Source organism: Oncorhynchus kisutch, linkage group LG18 (genome assembly GCF_002021735.2).
Source record: "Oncorhynchus kisutch isolate 150728-3 linkage group LG18, Okis_V2, whole genome shotgun sequence".
NCBI lineage: Eukaryota > Metazoa > Chordata > Actinopteri > Salmoniformes > Salmonidae > Oncorhynchus > Oncorhynchus kisutch.
This window is the reverse complement of record NC_034191.2, coordinates 69,357,775-69,383,163: the sequence shown is the minus strand read 5'-3', so window position 1 is coordinate 69,383,163 and position 25,389 is coordinate 69,357,775. Positions and strand designations below refer to the sequence as shown.

General features: G+C 47.2%; 1 protein-coding gene across 7 annotated transcripts in view; it reads left to right on the top strand.

Moving 5' to 3' along the window:
- The window catches only part of atp8a2 (ATPase phospholipid transporting 8A2), a 57,550-nt gene extending 33,144 nt beyond the window's left edge, over nucleotides 1-24,406 (top strand). For 4 of the 7 annotated variants that reach the window (XM_031796646.1, XM_031796645.1, XM_031796643.1 and 1 more), the window contains 13 exons: nucleotides 8,068-8,240; nucleotides 11,687-11,870; nucleotides 12,112-12,222; nucleotides 13,185-13,259; nucleotides 13,675-13,797; nucleotides 14,431-14,509; nucleotides 14,608-14,669; nucleotides 15,197-15,253; nucleotides 15,817-15,924; nucleotides 18,844-18,932; nucleotides 19,397-19,501; nucleotides 23,480-23,574; nucleotides 23,681-24,102. In XM_031796646.1, coding sequence (XP_031652506.1) covers nucleotides 8,068-8,240; nucleotides 11,687-11,870; nucleotides 12,112-12,222; nucleotides 13,185-13,259; nucleotides 13,675-13,797; nucleotides 14,431-14,509; nucleotides 14,608-14,669; nucleotides 15,197-15,253; nucleotides 15,817-15,924; nucleotides 18,844-18,932; nucleotides 19,397-19,501; nucleotides 23,480-23,574; nucleotides 23,681-23,775 — 1,356 coding nt within the window. In that variant the 3' untranslated portion in view covers nucleotides 23,776-24,102. The other 3 variants (XR_004204040.1, XM_031796644.1, XM_031796647.1) reach the window with 3 other exon arrangements.
- Nucleotides 24,407-25,389: the final 983 nt, after the last annotated feature.

The window sequence follows — 25,389 nt, the reverse complement described above, 5'->3', positions numbered from 1 at the left end:
TGCTAAATTCCCCTGCTAGTTAGCTAGCTAGCTACAGTAGCCTGCTAAATTCCCCTGCTAGTTAGCTAGCTAGCTACAGTAGCCTGCTAAATTCCCCTGCTAGTTAGCTAGCTAGCTACAGTAGCCTGCTAAATTCCCCTGCTAGCTAGCTAGCTAGCTAATATAGGCTTTTTTTGCTGCGCCCTCCATCGTTGTCTGCAACAACTCCATTCCATTAAACAACAGCTTGGCTGAAGCTTGGCTATGATTGACCGACAACAACAAGCATGCCAGGCTGTGAAACTTGTAGACTGCTGGTGTCTTTTTGTTATGCTGTGCATATTTTATTACAATGTTGAATCTAATGGTATATCCTTGGAGGCTATTATTTATTTTGTTTTACTTTATTTAACTAGGCAAGTCAGTTAAGAACAAATTCTTATTTACAATGACAGCCTATGAACATTGGGTTAACTGCCTTGTTCAGGGGCAGAACAACATATTTTTGTCATTTTTGAATCCCTTGTCATCTTAGGGATAAAATATGAGTTTTTTATGTATACTTTTATGTATACTCTCCCAAGTGCACACTTCCCTGAGAGAGGGAGGGGCTAGGGAGACGTGCACACTTTCCTGAGAGAGGGAGGAGCTAGGGAGACGTGCTCGCTTCCCTGAGAGAGGGAGGGGCTAGGGAGACGTGCACGCTTCCCTGAGAGAGGGAGGGGCTAGGGAGACGTGCACGCTTCCCTGAGAGAGGGAGGGGCTAGGGAGACGTGCACGCTTCCCTGAGAGAGGGGCTAGGATGACAGTTTGACCATTCAGTAGCACTGTAATTTGTCTATTAAATTAAAACCAGAACAACTATTAACTTAACATTCCTGTCACATGTTGGAGAAGTAGCCTGAATCCGTAACCAGTCTTGCTCTTTCTTGCTCTTTCTCATCTCTCCAACTGTAAATATTTGTTGAGTTAGTATACTAATCCAGATGTACATTATTGTAGTTTAGGAACGTGTGTGTGTGTCAGGCCCAGACAGCCGTGGAGAGGAGGTCACTACAGATGAAAGCAGACAGACTAGTGGGAGGACAGCTCCAGACAGCCGTGGAGAGAGGTCACTACAGATGAAAGCAGACAGACTAGTGAGATGACAGCTCCAAACAGCCGTGGAGAGAGGAGGTCACTACAGATGAAAGCAGACAGACTGGTGAGATGACAGCTCCAGACAGCCGTGGAGAGAGGAGGTCACTACAGATGAAAGCAGACAGACTAGTGGGAGGACAGCTCCAGACAGCAGTGGAGAGAGGAGGTCACTACAGATGAAAGCAGACAGACTAGTGGGAGGACAGCTCCAGACAGCAGTGGAGAGAGGAGGTCACTACAGATGAAAGCAGACAGACTAGTGGGAGGACAGCTCCAGACAGCCGTGGAGAGAGGAGGTCACTACAGATGAAAGCAGACAGACTAGTGGGAGGACAGCTCCAGACAGCAGTGGAGAGAGGAGGTCACTACAGATGAAAGCAGACAGACTAGTGGGAGGACAGCTCCAGACAGCAGTGGAGAGATAGGAGAGACCTATTGTCCCATTGCAATATATCTCTTGTCCTCCTTGTTTTTCACTCCTTTTTCTCCTTTCCCTGCTTCCTTTCCTCTGTCTGTTTCTTTAGTTTCTCTGTTGGTAGTCAGGCGGATGTCTCCCTCCCTCCCCTCCTTTCCATGTCTCCTTCACGCTGCTACCTATACATCTGTCAGCACCCTCTCTATGGACAGGTGTGTGTGTGTGTGTGTGAACAAGACAGGGAATCTGTTTTATTATGTTTTGTGTGAGATGCAAAAGTAGGAGAGGGGGAGAAAGTGGGAGGGAGGTGAAGAGAAAAAAGGAGAGAGGGAGAAGTAGAGAAATAGGGAGAGGCAAAGAGGGAAACATCTGATGTTGATGATTGAGGAGGGTAATGGGATCTCCTTTTGTCACTCCCTCTCGTCAAAACAAACCCTCTGAGCAATGCCTCCTGGGTAAACATGGCAGCTTGTGGCAGTGACGCTGTGACACACTCCATCTGTCACCTTCATATCAAACACACACACACACACACACTCAGACTCAGTCTTTGCAGTAGAGGTGGTGGCTTGTACAGACCAGGCTTAAGTCTTACATTAGTCATACATTTAATCTACACACACACACACACACACACACACACACACACACACACACACACACACACACACACACACCTCTCCTTAATTAAGACACTATGTAGACACTTTCAATTTACGGTCATATTTTATGCCAACCTTCTGTGTGTATGTCTAGGTGTGTTGGTGTTTGTGTGTATGTCTAGGTGTGTTGGTGTTTATGTGTAGCTTTGTCTGTCAGGCAGACTGTGGAGGATGTGGGTGTTTGTACAGATGCTTGGCTGATAAGGAAACTCTTTATTAAATCTCACTGGTGACAATCTGCATTTCAGATATGAGCGTGTCTGTCTCCTCCCCCACCCTCACCCTTCAGAGGTGTGTGTGTGTGTGTGTGTGTGGCGAGACGGTGACCTATGATATGTCACACCATCTGAACCTTACTGCCCAGCTCTAAATATAAACCTGATAAGATTCAACACAAGAGCCTGAGAACATGGTTTACTGTGTGTGTGTGTGTGTGAATCTGTGTTTCAGCTTGTTCCCAGCTTAGATGCCTTTTGAAAAATACAATTTTGTTTCGAACTGAAAATGCCTGCTACTGAGAGATCTGTCATCAAATCAAATGTTATTCGTCACATGCTTCATAAACAGGTATAGACTAACAGGGAAATGCTTACTCACAGGTCCTTGCCAACAATGCAGAGAGATAAATCATAGAAAAGTAATAATACAAGTTATAATTAATACACAATGAGTAATGATAACTTGTCTATATACAAGTTTTACCAGTACAGAGTCGATGTGCAGGGGTACAAGGTCATTGAGGTAGATATGTACATATAACTAGGAATAAAGTGACAGAAAGTAAACAGTAGCAGCAGAATCAAATCAATTTATATAGCCCTTCGTACATCAGCTGATATCTCAAAGTGCTGTATGTGTGGACCATGATACATCCTTAGTGATGTGGAAGCCAAGGAACTTGAAGCTCTCTACCTGCTCCACTACAGCCCACTCGACGCGAATAGTGGAGTGCTCGGCCCTCCTTTTCCTGTAGTCCACGATCAGCTCCTTTGTCTTGATGACGTTGAGAGAGAAAGGGTGTTGTCCTGGCACCACACTGCCAGGTCTCTGACCTCCTTATAGGCTGTCTCATCGGCGTCGGTGATCAGGCCTACTAAGGTCGTGTGGCCGGCAAACTTAATGATGGTGTTGAAGTTGTACACAGCTATGCAGTCGTAGGTGAACAGGGATTACAGGAGGGGACTATGCACGCACCCCTGAGGTGCCCCCTTGTTGAAGGTCAGTGTGGCGGATGTATTGTTGCCTATCCTCACAACCTGCGGGCGGCCCAAAAGGAAGTCCAGGAACCAGTTACAGGAGGGTGTTGAGTCCCAGGGTCCTTCGCTTAGTGAAGAGCTTTGAGGGTACTGTGGTGTAGTCAATGAACAGCATTCTCACATAGGTGTTCCTCTTGTCCAGGTGGGAAAGAGCAGTGTGGAGGGCAATAGACGTTGCCTCATCTGTGGATCTGTTGGGGTGGTATGCGAATTGGAGTGAGTCCAGTGTGTCTGGGATGATGTTGATGTGAGCCATGACCAGCCTTTCACAGCATTTCATAGCTACAAATGTGAGTGCTATGGTGAGAGTCATTTAGACAGGTTACCTTAGTGTTATTGGGCGCAGGGACTATGGTGTCATTCAGTGACATGGAAAAATGTACAGTCCTTGATTGCACCAGTCTTCTCCAAAAACAGGCAGCATTTGTGAGAAAGAGGACTAGATGCAGTGATTTTACAGCCTGCAGTGTCTCTTATCTGCAGATGTACAGGACAAATGTGAAATGGTTAGTTTTACATTAAGAAAATGTGGTGTAATAAGTTACATAACCAATGATGTGATGATTTTGCAAACTGTTTGATAATGATTTTATAATCAGTTAACAAGTGTTGATTTCAGTTCTGTTAGACCATCCTAGCACAGACTAGCTATCTGCTGTGACAAGTAGCAGTGGGTTATTAACACCGGTGTGTTAGGCCATTACACTGTTTGCTGCCAGTTGGACTCATTGAGGTGTTTGTGAGTGTGTGTGAGTGTGAGTGAGTGCGGCTGTGTGTGAGAGAGAAAGAGAATCACAGTGTTGGTTATTACTTCGGGAGTGTAATCGTGATGATGGAGGTAGTCTGTCATATCTCATGATATTGTGACATTCATCATAATATTGTGGCAGCCCCTCTACACCAAACTACCTTATTATAACAAAGTGACAGACAGCCACTCTACACCAAATTACTTCTTAAGGATCGGTTTCCCGTGAAAACTTCTGGTGAAACTGGAGATCGCGTAATTCAAATAAAATTCTAATAGTTATTATGGATTTTAAACATTTAGGTACATATAAGTGTCCTATATTGGCTGAAAGCTTAAATTCTTGTTAATCTAACTGAACTGTCAGATTTACAGTAGCTACTACAGTAAAAACATGCCATGCGATTGTTTGAGGACGGCGCCTCACATCAAAATATTTTTCCACCGGCACAGATTTCATACATTCACATATAATGATGAAATATTCACTTACTTTTTCAAAATCTTCCTCTGATTTGTCATCCAAAGCATCCCAGCTATAACATGTAGTGTTGTTTTGTTATTTAAAATCCTTTTTTATATCCCACAAAGTCTGTTTAGTTGGTGACATCGACTTGAATAATCCACTCGTTCAACTTGCAGAGAAAGGAATCTGAAAATCTACCCCTAAACTTTGTTTCAACAAGTCAAAATACGTTTCTATTTACTCCTCAGACACCCTAAAATGTAATCAAACTATAATATTTATTTCGGAAAGAAGTATGCTCAATAGGAAACTGATTTTAGCAGGTGCGCAACTTCGTCATGGTGCGCAGAAACACAGATTTCCAAGACTGTCCTCTTACAAAAACTGTTTTCATATTTCTTATTAGTTTTTGAAGTTACAAGCCTGAAACCTTGAACACAGACTGCTGACACCCTGTGGAAGCCATATGAATTTTACAATACAACCTTTCCCCTGCATTTCTAAGAGGATGGTCTCAAAAAAATAAAAAATAATTCTGGTTGTTTTGTCTTTGGATTTTCTCCTACCATATCTATTGTGTTATATTCTCCTACATTATTTTAACATTTCTACAAACTTCAAAGTATTTTCTTTCCAATGGTACCAATTATATGCACATCCTGTCTTCAGGGCCTGAGCAACAGGCAGTTTACTTTGGACACGCCATTCAGGCGGAAATTGAGACAAAAGGGGCCCTAAGAAGTTTTAATAACAAAATGACAGACAGCCCCTCTACACCAAACTACATCATAAGAACATTGTGCTTACCTAATAAAGTGTTTAGTTCATTTATTTTCTTAATTGCTTTGAGAAAATGAAATGTTTGTTTTTTCCTTCCCAGAATGAGGATATTACACTAGGGTAGATGGATGGGGATTGTGACTGTGCCCCTTGACACAAACACACATACACGCACACGCACGCCAGCTCAAACAGTCACACACACGCAAATACTTTGATTTGCAGAACTCTGACAACCTGTAATCTTCTTTAATCCTTTCATTCTGTTTGTGTTTTCTCTCCCCTGTTTGGGAGAAGGTAAATGCAAACAGGAATTCTGGGATAGAGGAAAAACACACAGCCCAAAGGCTGAGAAAACAAGAGGGGATTTTTCAAGAGAGAGGAGGGACAGCCCGCTGTTGTATCAGTTTCGGAGGGAATGCGGTTTGTGTGTGTACATTTTGTATGGACAGCGGGGGGGGGGGGGGGGGGGGGGGGGATAATGTGTGTATGAGGGAAATAAAGGGAGTGTGTGTGTGATTGCTGTGTAGTTTTCCCCACACACTAGTCAGTTGACAGAAGGGCTGTGTAGTTTCCCCCCACACACTAGTCAGTTGACAGGAGGGCTGTGTAGTTTCCCCCCACACACTAGTCAGTTGACAGGAGGGCTGTGTAGTTTCCCCCCCACACACTAGTCAGTTGACAGAAGGGCTGTGTAGTTTCCCCCACACACTAGTCAGTTGACAGAAGGGCTGTGTAGTTTCCCCCCACACACTAGTCAGTTGACAGGAGGGCTGTGTAGTTTCCCCCCACACACTAGTCAGTTGACAGGAGGGCTGTGTAGTTTCCCCCCACACACTAGTCAGTTGACAGGAGGGCTGTGTAGTTTCCCCCCACACACTAGTCAGTTGACAGAAGGGCTGTGTAGTTTCCCCCCACACACTAGTCAGTTGACAGGAGGGCTGTGTAGTTTCCCCCCACACACTAGTCAGTTGACAGGAGGGCTGTGTAGTTTCCCCCCACACACTAGTCAGTTGACAGGAGGGCTGTGTAGTTTCCCCCCACACACTAGTCAGTTGACAGAAGGGCTGTGTAGTTTCCCCCCACACACTAGTCAGTTGACAGGAGGGCTGTGTAGTTTCCCCCCACACACTAGTCAGTTGACAGGAGGGCTGTGTAGTTTCCCCCCACACACTAGTCAGTTGACAGGAGGGCTGTGTAGTTTCCCCCCACACACTAGTCAGTTGACAGGAGGGCTGTGTAGTTTCCCCCCACACACTAGTCAGTTGACAGGAGGGCTGTGTAGTTTCCCCCACACACACTAGTCAGTTGACAGGAGGGCTGTGTAGTTTCCTCCACACACTAGTCAGTTGACAGGAGGGCTGTGTAGTTTCCCCCCCACACACTAGTCAGTTGACAGGAGGGCTGTGTAGTTTCCCCCCCACACACTAGTCAGTTGACAGAAGGGCTGTGTAGTTTCCCCCCACACACTAGTCAGTTGACAGGAGGGCTGTGTAGTTTCCCCCACACACTAGTCAGTTGACAGAAGGGCGGTGTAGTTTCCCCCCACACACTAGTCAGTTGACAGGAGGGCTGTGTAGTTTCCCCCCCACACACTAGTCAGTTGACAGAAGGGCTCTGTGTAGTTTCCCCCCACACACTAGTCAGTTGACAGAAGGGCTGTGTAGTTTCCCCCAACACACTAGTCAGTTGACAGAGGAGGGTCATCTCAATCAGTCCAGGTCACAGGGATGAGCTGGGGTCATTGGACTGGAAATAACCTCGTCTTCTCTGTGGGTTCGTACCCATGAAGTGTATTCATGTTTATGCCTGGGACTGTAGTTTTGTTTTTCTACAATAAAGTGAGCTCCAAAAGTGTTGGGACAGTGAAACTCTTTTTTTAATGTTTTGGTTCTGTACTCCAGCACTTTGGATTTGAAATGATACAATTTGTCCCAATACTTTTGGTCCCCTAAAATGGGGGGGGGGGACTATGTGTGTAATTTCTAAATGTTTCACTGATATGGATGGAAATTACCCTCAAATTAAAGCTGACAGTCTGCACTTTAACCTCATAGTCATTGTATCATTTCAAATCCAAAGTACTGGAGTACAGAGACAAAACAACAAATGTGTCACTGTCCAAATACATTCGGAGCTCATTGTACATCTATCTGTATTTATATTGAACATTGTGAAAGTGTGTTTCTATTTATAGTTTAAATGTGGATGTAAGCATATCCTTTAAATGTGTGTTTGCGTGTGGATTAAGTCTTGTATTCCACGTGTGTGTGTATTCTCCTGTGTGGGCTGTGTGGTGGTGTGTTGCGTGCCTGCCTGTCCACATGGTTCTCATTAGAGTCTATGGGATGTTTGTTTTCTCTATCAGTCCCTGTTCCTCCATTATAAACCTGCCCCAAACTACTGCCCCATAAACGGCCTGTACACTCTGCTCCGACTGGTCCAACAAACACGAGTACCTCACGCATGCACTGTGTGTGTTTTATGTGAGTGTGTGTGTGTTTCCAGTGTATACCTTCACATCTCTTTCTGCTTCAAACGTGTGTGTGTATAGATTGATAGATATCTATCACAGTCTGTGTGTGTTGAGTTTCACCCCCTCTTTCTCTTGCCCTCACCAGGCTACACGTGCCACCCTGACAGCCCACTGTACATCTCTGGGTGACTCTCTGGGGAAGGAGAATGAGTTGGCTCTGATCATTGATGGACAGACCCTAAAATACGCCCTGTCCTTCGAGCTCCGCCAAGCCTTCCTAGACCTCGCCCTGTCCTGCAAGGCCGTCATCTGCTGCCGGTAAGAAATGCACGCACACTCGCAAACACACATCCTGTTCTGCAACTGCTTCAGGTCAGACACACACACAGGGAAGATGCAGAGTATAGGACTGTGTGTTAGGGTGTGCTTGGTACTTGGTGTATGTGCTGCCTATAAAGGTTCTGGTTGTGAGTTAAAGGTTGCAGGTTGCCCAGGGTTACAGTAGTAAATAACTGTAGGTGTTGCAGGTTGCCCAGGGTTACAGTAGTAAATAACTGTAGATGTTGCAGGTTGCCCAGGGTTACTGTAGTAAATAACTGTAGATGTTGCAGGTTACCCAGGGTTACAGTAGTAAATAACTGTAGATGTTAAAAGCTTGGCATGCAGCTCAGAGGGTTAGGGTTAAAGGTTGTAGGTTGCCCAGGGTTACAGTAGTAAATAACTGTAGATGTTAAAAGCTTGGCATGCAGCTCAGAGGGTTAGGGTTAAAGGTTGCAGGTTGCCCAGGGTTACAGTCGTAAATAACTGTAGATGTTAAAAGCTTGGCATGCAGCTCAGAGGGTTAGGGTTAAAGGTTGCAGGTTGCCCAGGGTTACAGTCGTAAATAACTGTAGATGTTAAAAGCTTGGCATGCAGCTCAGAGGTTAATGTAATACACCGCATGGAAATGTCCAAGTCATGGCTCACTTACCACTATTAAAACACACACACACACACACACACACACACACACACACACACGTAATTGACTCTCTGTAGCATAAAAGCCATATCCGGACTTGGGTCTTGGATCTTGGGTCTTGGGTCTTGGAGACTTGGGTCTCCAAGTTGCCCAGGGTTACAGTAGTAAATAACTGTAGATGTTGCAGGTTGCCCAGGGTTACAGTAGTAAATAACTGTAGATGTTGCAGGTTACCCAGGGTTACAGTAGTAAATAACTGTAGATGTTAAAAGCTTGGCATGCAGCTCAGAGGGTTAGGGTTAAAGGTTGTAGGTTGCCCAGGGTTACAGTAGTAAATAACTGTAGATGTTAAAAGCTTGGCATGCAGCTCAGAGGGTTAGGGTTAAAGGTTGCAGGTTGCCCAGGGTTACAGTCGTAAATAACTGTAGATGTTAAAAGCTTGGCATGCAGCTCAGAGGTTAATGTAATACACCGCATGGAAATGTCCAAGTCATGGCTCACTTACCACTATTAAAACACACACACACACACACACACACACACACACACACACACACACACACACACACACACACGTAATTGACTCTCTGTAGCATAAAAGCCATATCCGGACTTGGGTCTCCAAGGCCTTACAAATGCCTCCAGCCCCCCCTCCCCCCTAACTCCCCTGTCCTAGATCCCTCTCTTTCTTCCTCCTGATCCCCCCCGGCCCACTCATAGCAGAGGTGACTGTGATCCTCTCCTCCTGGTGTGGGTGTGTGTTGTTTGTAAGGGGTGGTGGGTTCAGGCAGGGCTCTATGCTTGGGTTCCTGACTTCACACTCTGTTTGTTTAAACAACCACTTTAAACTCCTCATTTACTCTTCAACTCCACCATGAAGACCATTTAGCCTCTTTCATCTACCCTGAGGTACCCCGAGCCACCATTCTCAAACGCTTTTTTGTGTGTGTGGGGGGGGGGCTTTGAGGGATTTTTTTTTGTTGAGTCACTATTTCTACTTGTGTCCTATCTGTCTCTCACGCAGACAGACACGCAGACAGACACGCAGACAGACACGCAGACAGACACGCACCTCAGAGAGCAGAGGCTCATCTCGTCTTTCAACATCAGCTTCTCCAGCCAATTCTCTCGCTGAGTGTGTGTGTGTGTGTGTGTGTGTGTGTGTGAGAGAGAGAATACTAAGCGGACCACCCAGCTCTGTGGTTTCAGCTTGACCGGGCCACGGTTCTGCTCAGAACACAAAGACCATCTTTATGACCCGTGGGCATCCCGCTGGCCTGCAGCAGGTGTGTGTGTCAGAGCGATACATTGAAAGGCTATATGCTGGTGTAGAGCTTTGCTCCGTACCCAGCCTGGCCTGCTTCCTCTTGCCCAAGAAAGAGTGGTCCCTGTTGGGTCTTGAAATTACTGTGTGTCCTGGTCTGACTACAGGCCTACAAAACTGACATGCAGAGAGTAACAGGAGCCATGTTTTCAAAAGGCATACTATCTCTTACACACACACACACACACACACACACACACACACACACACACACACACACACACACAATGTCTGTGAATTCACCATAGACCCTGGGCTCCTCATCTCATTGTCTGTGTAGACAGAGCCGGTTTAGGAGACAGACAGACAGAGAGGCTGAGGGTTACAGGTTAAGAGGGTGGAGTCCCTCAGGGGTCTGGTCCCTCAACCAGCTACCACAATGACTGAATGGCTACACAAGTACATTAGTGGGAAGCAGTGCCCTAAACCACTGACACAGGAACAGATATATTTCCATCTATTTAATGGTTCAGGTTAGGATCTGGGGCAGTAAAATCTTATCCTAGGTCTGTGGTTAAGGCCAACTTTTACCTTGGGATTTGGCACTAAATAGAAGCCATTGTGGTTATATTTGCTGCTCCCTGATGTAAACCACTGAACAGAAACCTCATGTTTATGTGTGAAGTCTGTCTGTTTAACTGCCAGCTGTCTTTAAATCTCCTTTTGTTCTCTCTTCAACTCTTTTCCTCTTCCATTTCCAATCATTCTAATCTTTATGCGATTTGTAATTTATGTTGTTGGTAATCTGATCTCATGTGCTCTCTCTCTCTCTGTCTGTGTGTCTCTGTCTGTGTGTGTGTGTCTCTGTCTGTCTGTGTGTCTCTGTCTGTCTGTTCCCCACCTGGTTGAATAGTTGTTTCCAGTCTCCCAGACGTCTTTTAGGTTGTTGTGTAACTGGTTTCTAACTGATCTGTCCCTCGTCTCAATTCAAGGGTCTTTATTGGCATGGGAAGCACATGTTAACGTTGCCAAAGCAAGTGAAGTAGATAATATACAAAAGTGAAATAAACAATAAAAATTTACATAACACTCACAGAAGTTCCAAAAGAATAAAGACATTACAAATGTAATTTGTACAAATGTAATTTGTGTGTGTATGTGTGTGTGTATATTATATTATATTTTATATAAATATAAAACACACACATATATATATATACAACCCATATTTATGTTAGTTTATTTTCCCTTTTGTACTTTAACCATTTGCACATCGTTACAACACTGTGTGTATATATATATATATATATATACACACAGTGTTGTAACGATGTGCAAATGGTTAAAGTACAAAAGGGAAAATAAACTAACATAAATATGGGTTGTATTTACAATGGCATTCATTCTTCACTGGTTGCCCTTTTCTTGTGGCAACAGGTCACACATCTTGCTGCTGTGATGTCACACTGTGGTATTTCACCCAGTAGATATGGGTAATCTGAGGTAAATATGTCTCTCTAATATGGTCTCCCTCTCCAGGGTGTCTCCCCTCCAGAAGTCGGAGATCGTGGACATGGTGAAGAAGCATGTAAAGGCCATCACTCTGGCCATAGGAGACGGGGCCAACGACGTGGGCATGATCCAGACTGCCCATGTGGGGGTTGGCATCAGTGGCAACGAGGGCATGCAGGCCACCAACTCCTCTGACTACTCCATAGCACAGGTAACACACAAAGCAGATTCCAGCCCACAGCTTGTTTGTGAGCTGCTAGCACTCCTATGTTAATGGTTAGCATGTGTCCCTGTGGGGAGAATGGAGGAGGAGCCAGTTGAAGTATTATGTGAGAGCCAGAGGAATCTAGGAATCTGTCTGTTTATCTGTCTTTACCCCTCGGGTACTGCTTATCTCTTTGTCTCACCCTGTATCCATCTCTCTCTCCCCCTCCCCCTCTGACTGGTCCTAGTTTTCCTACCTAGAGAAGCTGTTGCTGGTCCATGGGGCGTGGAGTTATAACCGTGTCACTAAGTGTATCCTCTACTGTTTCTATAAGAATGTGGTGCTCTACATTATAGAGGTAAGACACACCCCTCCCTCATCCTCACCACGCCCACCCTCCCTTATATAGGTCAGGTCCTATGCATGCCACCCAGAGAGCCAATCAGGTGATGAAGACACATAAAATATGATTTACATTAGTAGGAAGCTGGACTCATTTAGTGAGTGACGAATCCCCTTTTCTATTTTGATGTCATTCTCTCTCTCGCTCGCTCACTCACAGACACATACATTAACAGAGACATTTTGCAGCTGTTTGTCGAAATGTTTGACAGTGATGGATGAGGTGCCCCTCTGGTGTCTGCTTTCTGTCACACACACACACATACACACACACTTTACTGGATGTACACACACACATACACACACTCACACACTTTACTGGATGTACACACACACACACACACACACACACACACTTTACTGGATGTACACACACACACACCCCTACACTGTGTAGAATGGGTGAGAGACATTTTGGAAGCCCTGAGGGGTATCTGTCAGCTGTGCCCCCTTCTTGCCTCCCTTTCTGTCTAACATTAAGGATGCCAGCAGGTGCAAACCATCATAAAACCCTCTACCTCGTGGTCCCTCTCACACTGGTGTGTGTTTGTTTATCACACATTATTGGCTGCCTGCAGATTTCTATACGTGAAGGGTCATAGACGGTCTCTGTCCACAAAGCAGAGTTTGTGTGCTCCAGGAATATCATCATACACTCTGATCAGTCAGTCTCTCTGTATGGGTGGACACTCCTCCTCAACACCTGACCCAGAGTCAGATTCCAGTGTTTTACTCTTTGTAGATAACTTTTAGCATTGGGTAGTGGAGACTGATCCTAGATCTGTCATCTATGCATAAGGGCCACTTCACCATGAAACAAATCAATGTCTGACATGGTTCTCCTCTATCTAGCCCTATAAAGCCTTTCATTCCATCCACCCTTGTTCACTCATCCTATGTCATCCCTCTCTTGTCCAGCTGTGGTTTGCCTTTGTGAACGGCTTCTCTGGACAGATCCTGTTTGAACGCTGGTGTATCGGCCTCTACAACGTGGTGAGTGTCCACTTTATTCATACTGTCCATTTCCCTGGATCTCTGTCCTTTTACTCTCCCTCGTACTCCATATGTTTCTCTCTCCTACACCCTTTCCCCTTCTCTCTCTCCCTCCCTCCCTTCATCCCTCCCTCTCCTTCCATGCCTCCACTCGGTGTGAGCTGTGTTCTGTTATCTGTGGTCCATCTGCATGCCACAGCAGTGTCTGTTCTCCTCTCTCTCTGCCGCTACGTCTCAGTGATAATGTGTGCAGCCCTCAGGCTCACCACGTTTGGTGGAATTCCTGTTGATTGTGTTGTGTGTTTTCTCAGTCACACAATCTACACAAGTCACTGTCTGAATCTCTGAAAGGCAGTCGTGTTTGTTTGGGTGTTTTGACTGTGTGTGTGTGTGTGTGTGTGTGTGTGTGTGTCAGATCTTCACAGCGCTGCCTCCCTTCACTCTGGGGATCTTTGACCGGCCATGCAGTCAGCAGAACATGCTACGCTTCCCCCAGCTATACAGGATCACCCAGAACGCTGAGGGCTTCAACACCAAGGTACACACACACACACACACACACACACACACACACACACACACACACACACACACACACACAATTCCATTGAAATACTGTACAATTATTCATGGACAAGCATATGGAACCATTTTGAACACTGTGAATGAAAAAATACATACACGATTAGCGTATTATTAGACATAACTTGTAGACCTATATGCACATGTGTGGCGTCATCTGAAATGAAGCTATGATTGTCATGCTCTGTATTTGATGGGTCATGTCTGGATGGATTTGAGATGCCTGGTGTTTGTTTGGAACCCCAGCGGGTAAACAAGGTGGCAGGGAGTCCGGGCCGTCTCCATGGCAATGCTAATGAGATTCAGAGGGCCAGAATAAGGAAGTCATTCAGTTAGTGGGTGGAAGGTGTGTGTAATGTGTGTGCGCAGGAGCAGGGCAGTTGGTTGGTAGCGATGGTGAATACACAGTGGTAGTTGTATTACTGTGAGGGAAACACTGTTTTTGGATGTGGCCTCTGTGTGTTTTGGCATTGGTTTATACTTACTACTACTGCCCTCTCTCGCTCTCTCCATCCTCTCGCTCTGTCTCTCTGTGTGTCTCTGTGTGTGTCTCTGTCTCTCTGTGTGTGTCTCTGTCTCTCTCTCTCAGGTGTTTTGGGGTCACTGTATAAATGCTCTGATCCATTCCATTATTCTCTTCTGGTTTCCACTCAAAGTACTAGAACATGGTAAGTAGTGGTGCCTACACCCCCCTGCTAGACACACACTCTTCATTAACTGAATATCTTGTGGTAAATATTTCTGTGTGTGTGTGTGTTCTCCCCAGACAGTCCTTTCAACAACGGTCATGGTACTGACTACCTGTTTGTGGGGAACATGGTTTACACGGTAAGCAGATGCCCTACACTGTGTCTCGTCTGAACATTAACATGGACTCATCCCACTAATGTAATGCCCAGTCTGATAAAATGTGTGTGTTGTGTGTGTCAATTACACTTTTTGGATCCTGCTACAGAGATGCTCGACTCTGGCCATTTTAAATCCGTAATGAAGTGCTCATGGGACTGCAGTTAGTCTACCTCAGCAATCGCTCTACTCATCTACCTTATTCCCTCTCTCTCCATCACTCTGTTCCTTACATTTAGCACGGTGTGTGTGTGTCTGTTGCTTATTTGTTTGTGTTTAGATGGCTGAGAGCAGCAGGTACTCTGAGGGTTTTAACAGGAATTGTTAAGTTTACAGTATATCATTATGGATGTTTATTATCTCTGGTGTCATTTGTGAACAAACTCTCCTTCGTTCTCTCTTCTCGTGCTCTCTCTCTTCTCGTGCTCTCTCTCTCATTCTCCTCTCTCTCATTCTCTCCTCATTTTCTCTCTCTCTCTCTCTCTCTCTCTCTCTCTCTCTCTCTGCAGTATGTGGTAGTAACAGTGTGTTTAAAAGCTGGTATGGAAACCACTGCATGGACCAGGGTAAGAGTCTGTTTCCCCTCTACACACTCCCACTTCACTAGCCCTATAGACTGCTTCTATGTACCCTGTTGACATATAGTACCACATGACTGGTAGCCTACTGGTTGACAGCTGACACTGTTGTGTACAGGTATAGGGGTAGGTGACAGTGTAGGGTATACTAGTGTATAGAGGTCAGCCCCCTACACACACACACACACACACACACACACACACACTCCCCTTGCCATGTGTTACAGCCATCTCAGGGCATTCCCACTCCAGGGACGGGGGTGAGGGGGGCGTTGACACCCCCCGTCCGTTCAGCTGTCCACACAACACCCCCCCGGTAATGAAGCAGGGTCCCATAGGTATTCACACAGTGTCCCCTTACAGAGAGGGAGAGGGGGAAGGAGGGAAAGAGAATGAGACAGAGGGAAAGAGGAGGCGGGGAATCTCAGGGACAAGGTTGTCTATATTCAGTGTTTGTACATTAACTATGTGACCTCGCTCTATATTTCTCACTCTGTTTCCTTCCTCTACCAACTCCCTCCCTCCTCTCCCACCCCTCTCCTTCCCTGTAGTTCTCCCACTTGGCAGTGTGGGGCAGTATGATTCTCTGGATGCTGTTCTTCACTGTCTACTCAGCTTTCTGGCCGTCCATCCCCATCGCTCCTGACATGCAGGGCCAGGCAAGTCTCCTCCTCCTCTGATTCTTCTCATGGCTCAAGCTGTCTCTTCAGTTACTACTTACGACTGTAGTGAAGGAAGCCGTGTCTACAGGGTCCTGTTGGTTATGAAAGCTGAGGCGCGCTGCAGAGGTGTGCGGGCAGCCCCAAAAAACCCAGCCTCAGACCAGGCTGTAAATATGTCCTAATAGGCCAGAAACCATGGCTGTTCTGTGGATGTGTTCAATATGGACTTAATGCTTTCCACCCACCACCACTCCCCATACATGTGTCAGTCATTCTGATGGTGGGGGGGTAATAACCCTCCATTACCCCCCCCCCCCCCACACACACACACACACACACACACACACACACACACACGGCGCCTGGGCGGCTGGCCTTCTGGGTGTTCCATGTCAGCACTGCTGGAGCTCCTGGGAGATTTATGCCCTTCCAGCCCACTCTGCAGGCCCTCTGCACCTGCTGCGTGGTCACCCGAGCCCCAGGCTTTTACGGCCTGCTCTGGAGGTGTTGACTATAGCGTGTGTGCCGAGCTGGGCAGGGCTGGAGGAGGACGGGTGTGTGTATATGGGGGACCCCCTGATTGAGGGTCCCATGTTGGGTTTTTTAGGGGGCTAGGTTCAGGGTGCAGTGCTACCCCAATGTGAAGGGAGACTAGGGGAGGGAGTCTCCGACTCTTTCAGACCATTAATTCAATTTGTGTCAGAAATGAGGAATGTGAATAAACCCTGCAGCTGCTCCGTCCAACTGGGGAACTGGGGGAGACACTCACCCCTCCTCGCTCCCCGTCTCCAATCCCTCCATCAGCCCGCTCAGACAACCCCATCACCTCTTTTCTCCTCCTCACTTCCCCCTGCTCTCTCACCCTTTCTCGTTCCCTGTATCTCTACATTCATCTGCCCATAGGGGATGAATACTGGGCTATTCATTGAGTGCTTTGTGTTTACGCTTCAAATAATTGTGTTTTGAGTTATGTTTGTGTGTGTTTGTTTGAGACCGTATTTGTGCGTGTGGGGTTTTTGACAAAGAATGTGTGTTTTTGGTGTGTTTGTGGAGGTGTTTGTCTGAGATGACAGTCTGTCCAGTTGTCTGTGGGTGTTTGTCAAACTGTGTGTGTGTAGTCTGAGCTTCTCTGGGTGTATTTCCAGCTGTCATTGGGAATGGCTCATAATGGTTTTCCGATTCAGTCCAGAGAATCCCCTTGGGAATGTCAGCTGTGTCCGGTCCAAAGTATCTACCTCTGACCATCTCTGAACTACAGTCTCATAACAGGGACTAAGGGAACACTCTAATCTTACTATGAATGTAGCTAGCCAGTACAGGATAGACTACAGCACAGTCAATGTCCACTTGTATGAATGTAGCTAGTATAGTAGAGAGATGGGCTTTGTTACCAGAAATATGTCAGGGCATATTCAGCAAACTGCTACAGGCATTTGGCATATGGTGGCAGAACTGGCTACCACGTAGAAAGACAAAGAGAGAGTTTGAAAAGGGGGGGACAGCAGGCAGGGAGAGAGACTTCAGAGCGCTCTAAAAGAGACCGACGCATCAAGAGAGAAAGAAAAAGACATGCAGATGGAATCTGAATGGAGAGGTAGACAAGGAGGTGCAGCTAATTGAGAGGGGGGCGGAGAGACCGTAGTGTAGAGGGGGACGGAGAGACCGTAGTGTAGAGGGGGACGGAGAGACCGTAGTGTAGAGGGGGACGGAGAGACCGTAGTGTAGAGGGGGACGGAGAGACCGTAGTGTAGAGGGGGACGGAGAGACCGTAGTGTAGAGGGGGACGGAGAGACCGTAGTGTAGAGGGGGGCGGAGAGGCCGTAGTGTAGAGGGGGGCGGAGAGGCCGTAGTGTAGAGGGGGGCGGAGAGGCCGTAGTGTAGAGGGGGGCGGAGAGGCCGTAGTGTAGAGGGGGGCGGAGAGGCCGTAGTGTAGAGGGGGGCGGAGAGGCCGTAGTGTAGAGGGGGGCGGAGAGGCCGTAGTGTAGAGGGGGGCGGAGAGGCCGTAGTGTAGAGGGGGGCGGAGAGGCCGTAGTGTAGAGGGGGGCGGAGAGGCCGTAGTGTAGAGGGGGGCGGAGAGGCCGTAGTGTAGAGGGGGGCGGAGAGGCCGTAGTGTAGAGGGGGGCGGAGAGGCCGTAGTGTAGAGGGGGACGGAGAGACCATAGAGGGGAACGGAGAGACCGTAGTGTAGAGGGGAACGGAGAGACCGTAGTGTAGAGGGGGGCGGAGGCCGTAGTGTAGAGGGGGACGGAGAGACCGTAGAGGGGGACGGAGAGACCGTAGAGGGGGACGGAGAGACCGTAGTGTAGAGGGGGACGGAGAGACCGTAGTGTAGAGGGGGACGGAGAGACCGTAGTGTAGAGGGGGACGGAGAGACCGTAGTGTAGAGGGGGACGGAGAGACCGTAGTGTAGAGGGGGACGGAGAGACCGTAGTGTAGAGGGGGACGGAGAGACCGTAGAGGAGAACGGAGAGACGGAGAGACCGTAGTGTAGAGGGGGACGGAGAGACCGTAGTGTAGAGGGGGACGGAGAGACCGTAGTGTAGAGGGGGACGGAGAGACCGTAGTGTAGAGGGGGACGGAGAGACCGTAGTGTAGAGGGGGACGGAGAGACCGTAGTGTAGAGGGGGGCGGAGAGACCGTAGTGTAGAGGGGGACGGAGAGACCGTAGTGTAGAGGGGGGCGGAGAGACCGTAGTGTAGAGGGGGGCGGAGAGACCGTAGTGTAGAGGATGATTAACCCCTGGAGACAGACTCCTGGTTAGAGGTTAACGAAGCTGTCTGTAGCTGGACAAAAGAGGGTGGAGACCCTGTGGAGCGTGTCTGTCTAACGTCTCTCTTGACGTGGCTGGAATGTGTTATGTCTCTCTCCTGGGTTCCTGGAGTGTTGTGTTGACGTTGTGTTGACGTTGTGTTGTAGGCTAGCAGAGTGATGCAGTGCTGGCACTTCTGGCTGGGGCTGGTCCTGGTGCCAGCAGCCTGTCTACTCAAAGACTTTGCCTGGAACGCGTGAGTAACACACTCACACTGCATAAATACCTCTTAAATCAATGCATACATCATATGAACAGCAGTGTTTTTCACATTTCAATATGAACACATACACTGTACTACTGTACTACTATCCTATTGTACCAAGATTTCTGCGATTGCAAAATCAACCATTCCCGCATATTATGCTAGGGCTTGCAAATTTGACCAATCATCACACTATTACCGCATAAAACGGTCAAATTACTGCATAAAACTGTCTGAACACCACACTATAAAAAGTGGGCTCGCAATTTTAACCAATCACCACACTTTTACCACATACAATGGTTCAGTCAAGCCACACATCAGCAAATATTTCCCTGCCAGAAAAAGTTAGCAATTTGCGATGCCAAAGAAATCAAGCATTTTTGCCCGCAGATATCACCCCAAAAAACCTGTGAAATCCTGACGAGCAACATAATCCTGTGAATGTGTTGTAGGGGTCGTCGCACTGTGAAGAAGTCTCTTCTGGAAGAGGTTCAGGAGCTGGAGGCCAGGGCTGTAGACCCGGGGGCTGCCGTGCTCCGAGACGCCAGCGGGCGCAGGTCAGACTCACACACACACACACACTGCATCAAGGGATCACAGTTTGGGGGGGGGCTTTACTGAACTTACTGCGACATCGTTAATGTCATTTTCATAGCATATCCATGTGAGGTAATGATAATTCCTTGGACTGAGGGGTCCCCCCATTTTTAAAGGTTTTGTTACAAAGTCTGTAAGATTGATGTGTTTATTTAGATTGATGTGCCAGTGTTTTAATGTCTAGCGTGTACCATATATGAGAGTGATGTAACCATGGCCAGCTAACCTGTTGGTAACATGGTTGACCCATCCACAGGGCCAAAGCCAACCCTGAGGTCCCCTAGCCCCAGAGCTCAGGGCACAGACAGACACAGGTAGCACCTTGGCTTGGTTTGACCTGGCTCACTGTGTGAACTCTGACCGGTGTGTCTGCTCCTGCTCCGCTCTGCAAGACTCCTCCCCCGTCTCTCTCACTGCATCCTACTCTCACTCACTCACCCACCTCAGCACTCATGTTTCATACTGTCTCTTTCTTTTCCTTCCCCATCTTCTTTTTCCTATCTCTCCATCTGATTGTGTCGAGTCAGGAAGTGGACAGGTTTGCGCTGCTGTAAGGACTGAGTGTGCTGTAGCCTCTGAGGTTGTGTGTTAGAGTTAGCCGTTTGTGTGTGTGTGTTTGTTTTGTATCGTGGGTTGTAGTCAGTGTATCTATCATAAGATAAGGAGTAGAACCATTCAGGGTTGATCATGTTAGAAGGGGCTTTAAAACATCGGAGGTATTTGGCCATATTAGGTTGAGGAATGGAGTGGGAGATGGAAGACTGAGGTTTGGCCATTTGAGGGGCGGTTGTGTGGGATATTGGCTGTGGATGGGGCTCTTTGGTGGGCTTTGGGCAGGAACAATAGTCCTCAATCATCCAGTGAGACAGCTAGGCCAACAGTCCAGAACAGAGAACTGTCTCGGACAGAGGTGCTTGGGGACAGGGAGGGGAGGCAGGGTGTTGTTTTTGGATGGATGGGTGCACACAGCCTTCCCTAGCCTGGAGGTGAGGCCCTTGGCCTGGGCTGAACCTTCTCCCAGACATGGGTAGGAACCCCCAGCGACGACCATGGAAAGCATTGAGGAGTGTGAGAGGCACTGAGGAGAAACGCACACATCTGTATTTGTATTTCATAACAGGAGAGGATTGGGATGAGGATGGGAAAGGTAGAGGACCAAAGTTTCTCTGGGGAAGTAATTAGATGTGGAGCGTTCTTGGACTGTTTGGAGTCTCACTCCCCTTTCAGACAGCGACACTACAGGGGTGACGTGCGACGGATTCAGGCATGACTTTACAGATGTCCTATTTATATATTTATTTTTTAGTCTATCAATTCATTCACCTTGTCATCCATTTAGCAGACCTAATTTTCTTTGGCGAATGATACGGTTGCAAAACTTCAGAACGTTTTTTCAGGCTTTGCCAAACACACCAGGTCTAAGTTCCCTGTGGTACCATAAAGAATAGGTCCCTGCTGCTTGCTCAGAAGTGTAACCTTGGGGAGGCTGGCCCGGGTCCACACACTCTGTGGATCGGATCAGGGCCCCTGCCCCAGTGCCAGGGAAACCCCTCATGTGATTTAATGCCTCATTGGCTGCCTGATCTAGAGAAGTAACCTACCGTGTTCCACAGCGGAATCAGACAATCTGGGAAACATTCTGTTCTGTTTGGATACTGTTAACAGAATGTTTAGCGTTGCCATTAGTGAGGAGGAGGATTGAGAGAGAGGAAGGCTGGGGGATGTATGCGTGTCTGTCTGTGTGAATTTGTACGTGTTTGCATGTGAGCGTGAATGTTTAGAGGAGGGATGATGGTGTTTGTCCTGGAAAACAGAGGGTGTAGTCTTCCTCTGGAGAGAGAGCAGGAGGAATGGGGGCGGGGGGCTTAACATGGCTGTCTGTTTGCCCTGCAGTCATATAATGAGATGGGATTGGATTAACTGAATGTCAATCTGCTCTTCAGTACCAGCCAAGACATATGCCCAGCCCCCTAGCCCCTACCCTACCAGGTCTGGCTCTGGTAGTCACATCAAGAAGTTGTCTTGTCTTGGGGTAAGGTCTAGGCAGTGCTTGACTTCTATAATGCTAAAAGGACTCGGCTATTTACATGGACATTTTAGTCATTTAGCAGACACTCTTATCCAGAGAGACTTACAACTAGTGCAATATATCTGTAGACAACAAACACATCACAGTTGTACATTTTCCCTCCTTTCCTTTATCAGCAAAGTCCATGTTAGTGGGAAAGACAGGTGCCTATGCCATGTCCTAATAGTACAAAATGATATCTTCTCACTTCCTTGTTCCTTTCCTTCAAGACCGCAGATCTGCAGGTCTTCAAGGTGTAAGCAATAGGGTGGACTATCCATTGACCTCAGATCTGCAGGTCTTCAAGGTGTAAGCAATAGGGTGGACTATCCATTGACCTCAGATCTGCAGGTCTTCAAGGTGTAAGCAATAGGGTGGACTATCCATTGACCTCAGATCTGCAGGTCTTCAAGGTGTAAGCAATAGGGTGGACTATCCATTGTTTTCACCTATATGTGTTCATAAAGGGAAGGAAATCATAGCCTGGTCCCAGATCTGTTTGTGCTCTTGCCAATGCAAAAGGTTGTTATTGTCAAGTCATTGGCCTGAGAATGAGTGACAAGGAGTTGGCATGATAGCACAGACATGATGATATGGGCGTTGTAACTTCTGGACTGCATGAGCAGAGCGCGAGTCACTTTATCAAGTGTTCTCGGGGGTTGAGCTGTTGAGCTGTGTGTCGTAATTTGACCAGAACCTAGAGTGTAATTTTACTCTGAGCGACGCGAGCCTCTAACCCAGCGGCGCTGCTTCCTCCCAGGATCAATTTCAAATGAATCGTCTCACGCTCTGAAAACGTTTCATCTGTAGTATAGCAGGCCAGTGACACTCAAGCTAAGCTTCAGTGTTCGGTCACAATCAAAGACTATACTACGAAGCAAGCTAGATCTACTCAGGATTTTCTAAAGCCAGCCAGCTTCAGTTAGCTTCACATACCAGCTCAGGCTTCAACCATACTATGACGGTGGATATTGATCGACCGCCTGCCGCTAACTCTAGTGCTTCAAACACACCGACAACGTCCTTGCGCAAAATAGTTTGCAGTATCATCTGGATATGTATGCAACAAAAGTTCAACATTCACCTTCTGCTACCATTTCTGTCAAGCCTTTAACGCATACAGTTTGACACGTATGTTCCATAAATCCAATGTATGCTATGCACCACACCGAACGCACTGCAACTGCAAGGCAAACGCAGCATTTTCATTGGAAATGAATGTAATTCTGGAGTACCAAAATGCAATGATGCTGTCAGTGTAATCAAAGCGTACGCGCAGTTGCAAGCCTGCTACATGTCGCACATGGCTAGTCAAACGCCAAACTCTTCATTGAGACAGTACTGAAACATCAATCCATGGGCGAGTCGGTGCCACATGTTCATTTGTGCTGAAAAGTTATCTTTCAAACTCTGCAGGCTATGGTGTGAAATAGGCTTTATTTTATTACTTTGGTAATAAAAATATTAAAATATAAAAAATTTAAAAATTAAACACAACAATACCTTTTTTGATTAATAAAATATTGAATCAGTCTTCTTCCTGAAATGATGGGGATAATGTTGCAATCTTTGTAAGAGGGAGGGAATCTGATTTACTTTGGTCCTCAACTCAAGGCTCAGACACTTCATTCAGGATAAATGGAGTTAGCCCCGAGTTAGCCTGCTACAGAGCAGGTTAGTTCTGAAGGATTCATTGCCATAGAAATTGCCCTGACTAAAAGGTGATCCACAGTTGTACGACTGGTTATCCCTCGGAGTAGTACTTCCACCTGTTGTGTTAACCTGTCATAGAGATATAGAGATTTTCCCTGTAACCTGTCAATCGGTGGCTGTGATTGGTTGACTTACCTGTCCGTCTCTTCTCCTCCAGTCTGAACGAGCGTGCCCACCTGTTGACCCGGGTCTTTAGGAAAACACCCTCCAACGTGGGCCGCAAAAACTCTGTGCAGCAGAGCAACGTGTCTCGTGAGTATCCCTATCCTTGTCCCAGCCTCGGATTTACTTCTATGTAGGTAGGTAAACATACAGTGGTGTACTCACTGTACCTGTCCCTCTTCTTCTCTCTCTATAGATGGCTATGCCTTCTCCCAGGAGGAACATGGGGTGGTGTCTCAGTCACAGGTGTGTCGATCCTACGATACCACCCGCCAACGGCCCAGCATCTAGCCCCTCCCACTGCCCCGGCCCTCAGCCCACCTGGCTACGGGGCGCTTGGCAACAGTTACCAAGGTGGCCACAACAGTTGCCAAGGCGACAGCGGAGACAGACTATGCTGAGTGACCGACCCTGCTGTGGCCTTACTGGAACTTATACTGACTTTGACCTCTGACCTTGACCCCTGGAGATCATTGCTAAGCATGGAGTCCCGTCTATACTGTCCAACCTGGTCTCCGCTCTACACACACACACATACACACACACACACACACACACACACACACACACACATATATATCCAGTGGGGAGAACAAGTATTTGATACACTGCCGATTTTGCAGGTTTTCCTACTTACAAAGCATGTAGAGGTCTGTCATTTTTATCATAGGTACACTTCAACTGTGAGAGACGGAATCTAAAACAAAAATCCAGAAAATCACATTGTATGATTTTTAAGTAATTAATTTGCATTTTATTGCATGACATAAGTATTTGATCACCTACCAACCAGTAAGAATTCTGGCTCGCACAGACCTGTTAGTTTTTCTTTAAGAAGCCCTCCTGTTCTCCACTCATTACCTGTATTAACTGCACCTGTTTGAACTCGTTACCTGTATAAAAGACACCTGTCAAATCAAAATCAAATCAAATTTATTTATAGCCCTTCGTACATCAGCTGATATCTCAAAGTGCTGTACAGAAACCCAGCCTAAAACCCCAAACAGCAAGCAATGCAGGTGTAGAAGCACGGTGGCTAGGAAAAACTCCCTAGAAAGGCCAAAACCTAGGAAGAAACCTAGAGAGGAACCAGGCTATGTGGGGTGGCCAGTCCTCTTCTGGCTGTGCCGGGTGGAGATTATAACAGAACATGGCCAAGATGTTCAAATGTTCATAAATGACCAGCATGGTCGAATAATAATAAGGCAGAACAGTTGAAACTGGAGCAGCAGCACAGTCAGGTGGAAGTTGAAACTGGAGCAGCAGCATGGTCAGGTGGACTGGGGACAGCAAGGAGTCATCATGTCAGGTAGTCCAGGGGCATGGTCCTAGGGCTCAGGTCAGTTGAAACTGGAACAGCAGCATGGCCAGGTGGACTGGGGACAGCAAGGAGTCATCATGTCAGGTAGTCCTGGGGCATGGTCCTAGGGCTCAGGTCCTCCGAGAGAGAGAAAGAAAGAGAGAAGGAGAGAATTAGAGAACGCACACTTAGATTCACACAGGACACCCGAATAGGACAGGAGAAGTACTCCAGATATAACAAACTGACCCCACCCCCCCGACACATAAACTACTGCAGCATAAATACTGGAGGCTGAGACAGGAGGGGTCAGGAGACACTGTGGCCCCATCTGAGGACACCCCTGGGCAGGGCCAAACAGGAAGGATATAACCCCACCCACTTTGCCAAAGCACAGCCCCCACACCACTAGGGGGATATCTTCAACCACCAACTTACCATCCTGAGACAAGGCTGAGTATAGCCCACAAAGATCTCCGCCACGGCACAACCCAAGGGGGGGGCGCCAACCCAGACAGGATGACCACAACAGTGAATCAACCCACTCAGGTGACGCACCCCCTCCAGGGACGGCATGAGAGAGCCCCAGCAAGCCAGTGACTCAG